At 38.9% G+C, this 13170-nt stretch overlaps 1 protein-coding gene across 4 annotated transcripts in view; it reads left to right on the forward strand.

The window, feature by feature from the left end:
- Positions 1-13170, forward strand: part of AUH (AU RNA binding methylglutaconyl-CoA hydratase) — a 150769-nt gene that overhangs the window by 134878 nt on the left and 2721 nt on the right. For all 4 annotated transcript variants that reach the window (XM_003808382.6, XM_063594336.1, XM_063594335.1 and 1 more), the window contains 2 exons: positions 8730-8917; positions 12380-12430. In XM_003808382.6, the coding sequence (XP_003808430.4) occupies positions 8730-8917; positions 12380-12430 (239 nt within the window). The remainder of the gene's footprint in view (positions 1-8729; positions 8918-12379; positions 12431-13170) is intronic.

Below are 13170 nucleotides of genomic sequence, written 5' to 3' on the forward strand. Positions count from 1 at the left end.
TCCTGAAGGAAGCGCTAAACATGGAAAGGAACAACCAGTACCAGCCGCTGCAAAATCATGCCAAAATGTAAAGACCATCGAGACTAGGAAGAAACTGCATCAACCAACGAGCAAAATAACCAGCTAACATCATAATGACAGGATCAAATTCACACATAACACTATTAACTTTAAATGTAAATGGACTAAATGCTCCAACTAAAAGACACAGACTGGCAAATTGGATAAAGAGTCAAGACCCATTAGTGTGCTGTATTCAGGAAGCCCATCTCACGTGCAGAGACACACATAGGCTCAAAATAAAAGGATGGAGGAAGATCTACCAAGCCAATGGAAAACAAAAAAAGGCAGGGGTTGCAATCCTAGTCTCTGATAAAACAGACTTTAAACCAACAAAGATCAAAAGAGACAAAGAAGGCCATTACATAATGGTAAAGGGATCAATTCAACAAGAAGAGCTAACTATCCTAAATATATATGCACCCAATACAGGAGCACCCAGATTCATAAAGCAAGACCTGAGTGACCTACAAAGAAACTTAGACTCCCACACATTAATAATGGGAGACTTTAACACCCCACTGTCAACATTAGACAGATCAACGAGAAAGAAAGTCAACAAGGATACCCAGGAATTGAACTCAGCTCTGCACCAAGAGGACCTAATAGACATCTACAGAACTCTCCACCCCAAATCAACAGAATATACATTTTTTTCAGCACCACACCACACCTATTCCAAAATTGACCACATTCTTGGAAGTAAAGCTCTCCTCAGCAAATGTAAAAGAACAGAAATTATAACAAACTGTCTCTCAGACCACAGTGCAATCAAACTAGAACTCAGGATTAAGAATCTCACTCAAAACTGCTCAACTACATGGAAACTGAACAACCTGCTCCTGAATGACTACTGGGTACATAACGAAATGAAGGCAGAAATAAAGATGTTCTTTGAAACCAACGAGAACAAAGACACAACATACCAGAATCTCTGGGACACATTCAAAGCAGTGTGTAGAGGGAAATTTATAGCACTAAATGCCCACAAGAGAAAGCAGGAAAGATCCAAAATTGACACCCTAACATCACAATGAAAAGAACTAGAAGAGCAAGAGCAAACACATTCAAAAGCTAGCAGAAGGCAAGAAATAACTAAAATCAGAGCAGAACTGAAGGAAATAGAGACACAAAAAACCCTTCAAAAAATTAATGAATCCAGGAGCTGGTTTTTTGAAAGGATCAACAAAATTGATAGACCGCTAGCAAGACTAATAAAGAAAAAAAGAGAGAAGAATCAAATAGATGCAATAAAAAATGATAAAGGGGATATCACCACCAATCCCACAGAAATACAAACTACCATCAGAGAATACTATAAACACCTCTATACAAATAAACTAGAAAATCTAGAAGAAATGGATAAATTCCTTGACACATACACTCTTCCAAGACTAAACCAGGAAGAAGTTGAATCTCTGAATAGACCAATAACAGGCTCTGAAATTGTGGCAATAATCAATAGCTTACCAACCAAAAAGAGTCCAGGACCAGATGGATTCACAGCCGAATTCTACCAGAGGTACAAGGAGGAACTGGTACCATTCCTTCTGAAACTATTCCAATCAATAGAAAAAGAGGGAATCCTCCCTAACTCATTTTATGAGGCCAGCATCATTCTGATACCAAAGCCAGGCAGACACACAACCAAAAAAGAGAATTTTAGACCAATATCCTTGATGAACATTGATGGAAAAATCCTCAATTAAAATACTGGCAAACCGAATCCAGCAGCACATCAAAAAGCTTATCCACCATGATCAAGTGGGCTTCATCCCTGGGATGCAAGGCTGGTTCAATACACGCAAATCAATAAATGTAATCCAGCACATAAACAGAGCCAAAGACAAAAACCACATGATTATCTCAATAGATGCAGAAAAGGCCTTTGACAAAATCCAACAACCCTTCATGCTAAAAACTCTCAATAAATTAGGTATTGATGGGACATATTTCAAAATAATAAGAGCTATCTATGACAAACCCACAGCCAATATCATACTGAATGGGCAAAAACTGGAAGCATTCCCTTTGAAAACTGGCACAAGACAGGGATTCCCTCTCTCACCACTCCTATTCAACATAGTGTTGGAAGTTCTGGCCAGGGCAATTAGGCAGGAGAAGGAAATAAAGGGTATTCAATTAGGAAAAGAGGAAGTCAAATTGTCCCTGTTTGCAGATGACATGATTGTATATCTAGAAAACCCCATTGTCTCAGCCCAAAATCTCCTTAAGCTGATAAGCAACTTCAGCAAAGTCTCAGGATACAAAATCAATGTGCAAAAATCACAAGCATTCCTATACACCAACAACAGACAAACAGAGAGCCAAATCATGAGTGAACTCCCATTCACAATTGCTTCAAAGAGAATAAAATACCTAGGAATCCAACTTATAAGGGATGTGAAGGACCTCTTCAAGGAGAACTACAAACCGCTGCTCAAGGAAATAAAAGGATACAAACAAATGGAAGAACATTCCATGCTCATGGGTAGGAAGAATCAATATCGTGAAAATGGCCATACTGCCTAAGGTAATTTACAGATTCAATGCCATCCCCATCAAGCTACCAATGCCTTTCTTCACAGAATTGGGAAAAACTACTTTAAAGTTCATATGGAACCAAAAAAGAGCCCGCATCACCAAGTCAATCCTAAGCCAAAAGAACAAAGCTGGAGGCATCACACTACCTGACTTCAAACTATACTACAAGGCTACAGTAACCAAAACAGCATGGTACTGGTACCAAAACAGAGATATAGATCAATGGAACAGAACAGATCCCTCAGAAATAATGCCGCATATCTACAACTATCTGATCTTTGACAAACCTGACAAAAACAAGAAATGGGGAAAGGATTCCCTATTTAATAAATGGTGCTGGGAAAACTGGCTAGCCATATGTAGAAAGCTGAAACTGGATCCCTTCCTTACACCTTATACAAAAATCAATTCAAGATGGATTAAAGACTTAAACGTTAGACCTAAAACCATAAAAACCCTAGAAGAAAACCTAGGCATTACCATTCAGGACATAGGCATGGGCAAGGACCTCATGTCTAAAGCACCAAAAGCAATGGCAACAAAAGACAAAATTGACAAATGGGATCTAATTAAACTAAAGAGCTTCTGCACAGCAAAAGAAACTACCATCAGAGTGAACAGGCAACCTACAAAATGGGAGAAAATGTTTGCAACCTACTCATCTGACAAAGGGCTAATATCCAGAATCTGCAATGAACTCAAACAAATTTACAAGAAAAAAACAAACAACCTCATCAAAAAGTGGGCAAAGGACATGAACAGACACTTCTTAAAAGAAGACATTTATGCAGCCAAAAAACACATGAAAAAATGCTCACCATCACTGGCCATCAGAGAAATGCAAATCAAAACCACAATGAGATACCATCTCACACCAGTTAGAATGGCAATCATTAAAAAGTCAGGAAACAACAGGTGCTGGAGAGGATGTGGAGAAATAGGAACACTTTTACACCGTTGGTGGGACTGTAAACTAGTTCAACCATTATGGAAGTCAGTGTGGCGATTCCTCAGGGATCTAGAACTAGAAATACCATTTGACCCAGCCATCCCATTACTGGGTATATACCCAAAGGACTATAAATCATGCTGCTATAAAGACACATGCACACGTATGTTTATTGCGGCATTATTCACAATAGCAAAGAGTTGGAACCAACCCAAATGTCCAACAATGATAGACTGGAATAAGAAAATGTGGCACATAAACACCATGGAATACTATGCAGCCATAAAAAATGGTGAGTTCATGTCCTTTAGGGACATGGATGAAATTGGAAATCATCATTCTCAGTAAACTATCCCAAGAACAAAAAACCAAACACCGCATATTCTCACTCATAGGTGGGAATTGAGCAATGAGACCACATGGACACAGGAAGGGGAACATCACACTCTGGGGACTGTTGTGGGGTGGGGGGAGGGGGGAGGGATAGCAGTGGGAGATATACCTAATGCTAGATGACGAGTTAGTGGGTGCAGCACACCAGCATGGCACATGTATACATATGTAACTAACCTGCACAATGTGCACATGTACCCTAAAACTTAAAGTATAATAATAATAATAATAATAAAAAGAACTGGCACTTTAGGAATCCTGAATTCAGATGCCTAAGGGAACTAGCAGATTATATCATCTAATCTAATGAAGCAAGCCTGGTGTAAAATAGTCAACTGACAGAAATAGGATATGCTATCTTCACTTTTACCCCTAACTCTAAGTTAATATTGGAGTTTGATATTCAGAATTAAGAAAAGGTGAATTGAAGTAATTTTTTTCTAGTTCTCCTCTTTACATTTGGAGCTTACAGTCTGATGCCAGGCATGGCATGCTAACTAGGGAGACTGAGGCAGAAGGATCATTTGAGCCTAGGAGGTGGATGCTACAGTGAGCTATGATTGCACCAAGATTTTGGCACATCTCATCTTTTGGATTGGGATGTTTTTCTGCACTATTTGACTTCCTTAACCAGCAAGAGTACTGAGTTTCATTTAGTTTAATTATAGAAAATGCGTGTTCATAAATTTAAGTACTTTCAAGCTGGAAAAGAATGTTGGCATAAAAAGTTTTGCCATTTGGGGTAACTATTCCGGAGATATTTGTAAAAATCTTAGATTCCATATCAATCATGTTTAGTTGTCCAATATTGCATTGTAACTTCCATTTGTAAAGTTCTTTGCTCATAGTATCATTAGTAATTGAGAAAGGCAAACTGAACAGATTATATCATTTTTATAAACCTTGAAATCATGAATTTTGTATGCCTGAGGGGTGGAGGGGACAGTTTACTTTCAGTTTCACACATGTAAAAATATATATAATTCAGGCCATCAGTCTTAGATTTCTGCAAGCTGGGATAATTTCTTGCCAAACAAATGTTCTAAAAGTTAAAATTTCAGTGGGAATGAGTGAATGAAATCATGTATTTGTGTAATCATTTAAGAATGTCCCTTTCAGGAAATAGTGTTGGGAATACTTTATACCCTATGCAAAAATTAACACAAAACTGATCAAAGACCATAGCATAAGAACTAAAAGTATACAACTCTTAGAAGAAAGCATAAAGAAAAAGCTTTATAACATTGGATTTGGCAATAATTTCTTGGATATGACACCAGTAACACAGGCAACAAGAGAAGAAAGAGGTAAATTGGACCAAAATTAAAGACTTTTATGCATCAGGCACTATCAACAGAGTGAAAAGGCAACCCATGGGATAGGAGAAAATATTTGCAAGTCTATATCTGATAAAGGATTAATATCCAGCATATATAAAGAACTCCTGTAACTCAACAAATGAAACAACTCAAGACACAAATTAAAAATAGGCAAAGAACTTTAAATAGACATTTCTCCAAAGACAATATATGGATGGCCAATAAGCACATGAAAACTTAGGCGCTCAGCATCACTACTCACAATGAAATTGCTACCAAAACACCAGGGGTTTTGTCTAGGTCTCCTGTTCACTGCACAGAAAGCCCATCACTGTCATGACAAGTGTTGCCAAGGAAGAAGGCTTTAATCGGCTGCTGCTGCTGAGATGGGAGCTCAGCCTCAAATTCATCTCCCTAACCCACTAAAACTAGGGGTTTATATAGCAGAGAAGAAATGTAACAATGTGTAAGAAAACAAGAACTAGGGAGGGGCAAGGAGTCATCTGGTCTGGTGATCAGCTAAGTTTTGGTTCTTTGATACTTTTTTTGAAAGGCCTGAAGGTCCTTTTCTGGGGAAGAAACTCAAAACAGATGCAAGTTTCAAACTTTAACGGCAGAAGGGTCAATTTCTTTGTTTATCCAAAAAGAACTGTCTATGGGACTATTGGGTGGGTTTCAAAATGCTACTGCACACCCATTAGGATGGCTACTATAAAAAAAAATAGTAAGTGTTGGTGAGGGTGTAGAGAAATTGGAATTCTTGTTCTCTGTTGGTAGGAATGTAAAATGGTTTGGTGACTATGGAAAACATTATGGTGATTTCTCAAAAAATTAAACTGGAATTACTGTATGATCCAGCAGTCCCACGCTGTATATATTGAAAGCAGAATTGAAAGCAGGGTCTTGAAGAGATATTTGTATATCCATGTTCATAGCAGCATTATTCACAATAGCCAAAAGGTAGAGCAACCCAGGTATCCTTCCAGGGGTGAATGGATAAGCAAAATGTGGTATATACGTACAATGGAATGTTATTCAGCCTTAAAAAGGAATGGATTTCTGACACATGCTACAACAGAGGTGAATCTTGAGGACATTACGCTAAGTGAAACAGGTGAATCACAGAAAGACAAATACTGAACGATTCCATTTATATGAGGCAATAAAGTAGATGGCTTGTGATGTCATCCAAAAAGATCAAGTCCTGGATGCAGTGTTAGTGGGTGAGCCACGCCAAGGGTTTTCCCCTGATTCCTGTGATGCATTGTTTTCAATGGGTCAGAAAGTTAGCTCTCTTCTGCACCATACCTCTAGCCTCCACCGCAGGCCCGCCAGCCATCTGTTGTGTTATGCATCCAGCTTAAGAAACAAAGCATCCAGCTGTCTACCCCTCAGCTTAAGGGACTGGGTCTTTTTCCTAGTGTTAGTTACCACCTACATGACCATTACTTTGTTAAGTTTCTGCAAAAATCCTCATACCTCAGGATCATGCTATAAGTGGAACAATATGATGAACGAGTTTGAGCTTCCGGGACTTGGAAAATGTTGTTTCTGTTGAATAAAAAGTGTGACATTAACAATGTGGGTCACATTTGTTAATTGTGACCAGTCTACATTAAACTTTTCATAGAACATGAGAAAGAACCATTTCCTAATATGCTTATCATGAATAATATATATTCATTAAGTTCTTCAGTCTCATCAAAATTCTCATCAGCTCCATGAGTAAATATAGTTATCTGAGTTATATTTATATCTGTGTTCTAATCAGCTGCCATTGGAAGCACCATAAATAGCTTGTCTTTTCCATGCAGCTTATCCTGTAAGTTCTCAGACCTATCTTTACTACACTGAGCAACATCATTGTCGAAAGTTAAATTTAAATTTGTCAATAATTCATTGTCTTCAGACACATATTTTCTGCCGTATCGAGTAAACACTTGTATAAACTCACCATCTCTAACTGCTTGGGCAGCTTAAACACGTAATAACTGCATTTTGCGGTAGCATTATTGTATTTGTTTGAAAACAGTCTGTATTGAAAATATTAGTCCTTCTACAATTCATTCAGGGTTTCTTTTTCTAAGTGTTACCTGTGTTCTAAATATTAATTACGGTTCTTAACATGGTTTGCTTAATAATGGCATCTTAAGCTCTGTTCTTCCAACTGAGGCATACTTTGTTAAACATGTGCCTTCTTGTGGTCTTTAATTTTTTTCCACTTTTCATAGAGATGTGAACAAAAGATGATTTTGCTTTCCTTTAAAGGAAAAGTACTGGAGGTAAATTGGTTTTCTTTTAAAGATAAAATCACTCATCTAGTTTTAAATGTTGCTAACTAATGCAGAAAGAAAAGTTTAAAATTTTGTAGGTCAAGTAAAACCCAGTGAGCTTGTGTAGATGGTGGGCGTCAGTTTGCTTTTCCTGCTCTGCAAGGGGGCAGTCTGCTGCTCCTCTGCCTCTTGGCACAGCCATTGATAGGGTGAGATTTAGGTGAATGCTGATGTTGAAGCTGTTTTCATTTCTTCTTGGTAGACATTGAGGCTAGACCTGTGTTACCTGCTTTTGCCCAACTTTGTATTTAATGAGATCCCGTCCTCATCACTGGAAGATACTGAAGTAAATACATAGATGGATCTAGTGAGTTAGGCCATCTTCAACAAAATAAGCATCTTTTGCTGTAGAACTATTCTGACCTACGTTTACCCTAAATCATGCTAATATACCCACTGTGTTCCCTTGGAGTTGAAGAGTTAATGAACTCCCGAAGTCCCTAAAGTAGTAAGTGACAACGTCAAAACCAAATGCATGGCTTCTGACTCCACACACAGTGGATTTTCCTCACCAGCTGGAAAAGGGGTGTGTTTGTGTGAGAGAGCGTCTCCGAGAGAAGAGCTAACGGAGATGACCAGGACTTGCACTGAGAAAATACCACCAGGACAAAGCCTGTTTTCATGAGTCATTGTCTGGTTTTATTTCTAGATTAAAATGTGTTTACAATGTATTCACCATAAAGGATTCTTTAAAAGAACAGGAGTTGAATGTCTCACAATGTGTTAAGATTTATTTAAGCTGAAAGAAGAATGCCAAGCTTGGTGGAACTCTGCCTTTCTAGTCAGTGGACTTACTGGCTGGTACTGCCTATCCACTGCTGTTCACCTGATGGTTACTGATGGGGTGATGACTGTGGATTGGACTCAGGGTATACCAGAGAGGTTGCAGGTGATACTCAGTGCCAAAATCACTTAATAAGGATGTAAGGTTCTCAAGTCCTTTTTTGGTGTTATTAGTTTTATAGGGGAATTAAGAAATTAGATTCTGTTCTGAAGTAGTTTTCCAGCTACTAATTTTAACATATAAACTTCTGGCCCTGGTTTATTTTTATAAATGAAGATATGAAACACTGAAGTGTTAAAACTAACAGGTGTCAAATCATTGCCTTTTCTCTCTCTTTCACCCCTCAGGAGGGACACAGCGATTGCCACGCGCCATTGGAATGTCCCTGGCCAAGGAGCTCATATTCTCTGCGCGAGTCCTCGATGGCCAAGAAGCCAAAGCAGTGGGCTTAATCAGCCACGTTCTGGAACAGAACCAGGAGGGAGACGCAGCCTACAGAAAGGCCTTGGACCTGGCGAGAGAGTTTTTACCTCAGGTATTTCTCGTTAAATGAGTTTATTTTTTCTCATTTTAGGAAACATTATAACACTTTGACAAAAACAGCAGTCATCTTGCCTACGGAAGAAGTCCCTGGCTTGCTTCCAAGTAAAGGGATGCGTGGGCTCTGTAAAACTAGAGCAGTTACACAAGATAAACACTATGATCCTGTGGAATTCTGATGACGCTTTGAAGATGCTCCAAGGGTCTTATTGTAGCCACACTTTGATAAAATATCCCTTGACAACGCTTGTCACATGTGCACAACTTCCTAGCAAGGTGTTTTAATTTGCTCACCAGCTGAGCGCTCTAACGGAAGCCATAGCCATGGAAAGAAAGAGTGATAGGGCTGGCTGTCACACTGGGCCACCCCAAGTCAAAATACATTGAAATATGCTGTTTTCTAGTAAGGGACCGTAGTCTGTTGTGCCAGAGTGGACTTTCATTGCAGTGGCTTCACTTGAAAAGTGAAAAGCCTGCTTGAAAAGCAGCAGTTGTTTGTCTTTCTGTGTGTTTGCCTATGGTGGTGTAGGCATTGTTTTGACTCCATTGTGCTTCCTCACAACTACACTTTCAAATCTAGAACACGATGCGTATGGCTGACTCAGGAGTGATATCAGTGGCCGTGCACTGACAGTCCTGTTTTAAGCAATTCTTTTTGTCACCCGTTCAGATATATTTTTCAAATATGCCTTTGGTCTGAAATCACAAGATTAAAGGGCTTTAAATTGAGAGAAAGAGTCTTCTTTTGCTGTGTAAGCAGTAGTGATCTTTCTTTATTCCTAGTGGAGTTTGAAGTTTTATAACCCCCTAACCATTTCTAGAGTCAAAATAATTTTTCTCTCTAACTCAGAGTTGCTTAACTCAAACAGGATTCATAACCTTTTTTGTGTGCTGTGGATCTTTTTGGGAATGCCATGAGATTCCAAATTCATGCATTTGATTCTTTTTAAAAATGCATGAATGCTCACATTTGTTCAGAGTCTTGCATCCAGTTTCAGAAAGTGTTCTTGGCACTCAGCACAGGAGCCTTTGCTGACAAACCAGTCCCCACTCTGCTGGTATGCACCTGCTGAATCGGTTTTTAAAACCACACTGCCTGGCATTGATGCTTCTGGTCCTTCTTAATTAACTTAGGAGCTGTTAGCTCTTTTAGGGAAGGACCGTTATATAATTTATTCCCCACATAAGGTAGTGCAGAGCCATACATTCAGTAGATGCTCAATAAGTGTTTGTTGGATTGATGGAAACAGAGCAAATAAAAAAAGATTTTTGCCTTAAAAAGATAAGATTCTCACTACAAACTTATTTATTCTTCCCAAATATGAGAGAAGTCTCTACCTAAAGACAAATTAAAGGTACGAGTATCAGGAGAGTATAATCTGACTGAATATTGGTGTTATAACTTACCTTGGCTTAAAACTTTATGACCAGAACATACCTCAGTTGAAAGAAAGGGGTGTGTTTAAGAAAGGTTATGACACAGTTCCAATTCTGATGATCTGCAGAGCCCGCTCCTGGCCTCCTGACATGGATGTTCAGCTCTCTACTTCAGAGCTCCCTATAGGCAGCTTATTAGCCCCTTAGGGCCTGACTTGCTCTCTCTCCCATGATGCTTCTGTGGCCACCATGCAGCAAATGCCACCACCGTCCACACGCCGCCCCGCCTGAGAACGTGAGCACTGTCCTCTCCTCTGCTCCCTCCTTCCACTGCCAGTGTGTCGAGCCGCATCCCATTGTGTGGTTACCCAGCCGTCATCACAGTCCCTGTGCATGTGCCTTTGTCACCTTTCATTGGAAGGACACTCCTTCAGAATGTTGATTGTTAAAATTAATTTTCCTCCAGGTCAAACAAATAAGAAGATGTTGATGTATAAGATGATGTTGAGTTACTTCAGAAAATATGTGACTGCAAAATTACATGCACGAGTCACCAAATGAAGTTTGAGTGGAATCACCTTTATTTTTATGTTTGTTACTTTGTTGCCAAATGATTAGTCCTCCAGATAACTGAAAGCTTTTGTAAAATCAGTATTTCTAGGTGATATCTGTATTATATATTACTTCCATTTATCTGAGAAAAAAAGGCTTGTAAAGAAGAAAAGGCACTGGAAATGTTTTAAGGGGGAAACAAATTAAATCAAGCACTATCTCTAATAGCATTTTGAATTTTCCTGTTTTTCTCATGGCTTTCTAAACTTTACTTCCCAAAGTGTGGTCTGTGGACCAGCAGCCTGGGCATCTCCTGGCATCTTGTTAGACGTGCAGAATCTCAGGCCCATCTCAGACCCACTGAGTCCACATCTGCATTTTAACAAGGAGGATGGGGATTTGTGTGCATCTAGGAGTTTGACAAGCACCTTTTCTTGGTCAGTTGACAATGAAAATGGAAAAATTAGAGGAGCACACCATTTAATAAAATGGATTGATTATCATGAAAAAAATGGTGGTGGTGTCTATGATACATACAAATCACAGTGGGAAGAATTATCAATAAGATATTTGTCTAACAACTATAGCCTTGGAAATTGCCTTTGAAAAAGATTTGTAAACGTGATTTGGAAGAAAATTTAGATAGGTCAAATTTAATAATAGAAACTCCTTGATAGGAAAACATGTCTTTTCATGCATTTATCCATGTCACCATCCAAGAGTCCTTTGCTGTGCCTGTTGTTTAATTCAAAAGAGCATTCAGTTCAAAATATAGCATTGAATTCACATTTATTACCCATAAATGGTATTTTAGGACTTTAAAATGTGATCAAATAATGAAATTCCATCTGAGGGATTCTGGTTTTTCTGCTTGGTAAGAGTTTGGCTTCTGCAAGACACAGGTAACATTCTCCTTCTCACAACAGATATCCAGTTCATTCCTTGTGACTCTTCTACATCCTGAAAGACTTATGTAGACCTCAAATTTATGTGTGCTGTGGGAGCACTGCTTAGAGGACACTGTTGATTAATCCACCATCATTGCTGTTAGTTGTCAAGGCGAATGGAGGAAAGATAGAGAGCCAGTGTCTGAAGGAGATGATATCAGAACCCTACCTTAATCAATAGCAACAGCCTCATCCCCAGCCCAAGCTTCTTTCAAAACCCCTAATTGGTGTGGTACTGAGGCAAAGACTTTACCTCCTTTTCCTTCCTCTACTTAACTTCTAGGAAGTGTTGCTGAAGAACAGCAAGCTCACAGCTGGACATGCACTACCTGCTCACCTTTAAGGATCCGGAGTTTGCAGCATAACAAAACATGTGGAATCTAAATAATGTGCTGATGCGGTTGTTGCAGTTGCTCTTTAATTACAGCCTTGCAAGGCTCAGAAAATTTTCCATCTAGTATCTGACAGCCATTGCTGGCTGTGCAATGGATCCAGTGGTGGGAATTCTGAATTTTACTGAGATATATGACATAATTTGCATAAAAAATAATTGAAGTCTGTTTCTTTAATTTGAATTTTAGGGACCTGTTGCAATGAGAGTGGCAAAATTAGCAATTAATCAAGGGATGGAGGTAGGTTCCTTAATGCTTGAGTTTGTTTTGGGAATGGAGAGTGGAGATTTAATTTAAATGAACCATGTTTAGACTTCTACATTTTTTTTAAAGTTCTAAAATATGGTTGTTTAAATGCTACTATTACTGAAAGCTACTGAAGTTCCTTGCAAGTACGTCATTTATTTCATTCTTACAGTTATTGCTAATTCAGTATCACAAGCACAGAATTCAGTAATTTTACCAGTGCCCTGAAGCTTATGACATGCTCATTATTCTTGCCATCCAGTTAACAGACAGATTTATTGGCTAGTAGTTCATAGAAAACCAAAATAACAGGGCATTCTGTGCATTTTTAGCATCAGTATTATATTATACAAAACATTCCAAGAACAACTGGCTCTTTCCACCTTTAGCTTCTCAGTGTGCCTTCTACAAGGAGGCACACGCAATGCAGGTATAAGGTGAATCCATTGTGTGTCCTGGGGGTACCCCAGGGAGATGACTCCAAAAGAGTGAAGGCCCCAGGCCTGGGAGGAGGGGGTGGTGCACATACCCATTTATTGGACTTTTCATGGCAGTTATTATATTTTGGGTAAATTATGGGTATTTTGAAGAAAAGTGCTTCCTTCTTGGTAGACTAAGGAACCTCCGCATCTTCCTGGGCTGTATAGCAGTAAAAAGCGATTGACTTTATACAGTCAATACTGTATAACAGTAAATACAGTTTCATAAATTTGCAAAAGTATTTGATTGGTTTA

This window comes from Pan paniscus, chromosome 11 (genome assembly GCF_029289425.2).
Source record: "Pan paniscus chromosome 11, NHGRI_mPanPan1-v2.0_pri, whole genome shotgun sequence".
NCBI lineage: Eukaryota > Metazoa > Chordata > Mammalia > Primates > Hominidae > Pan > Pan paniscus.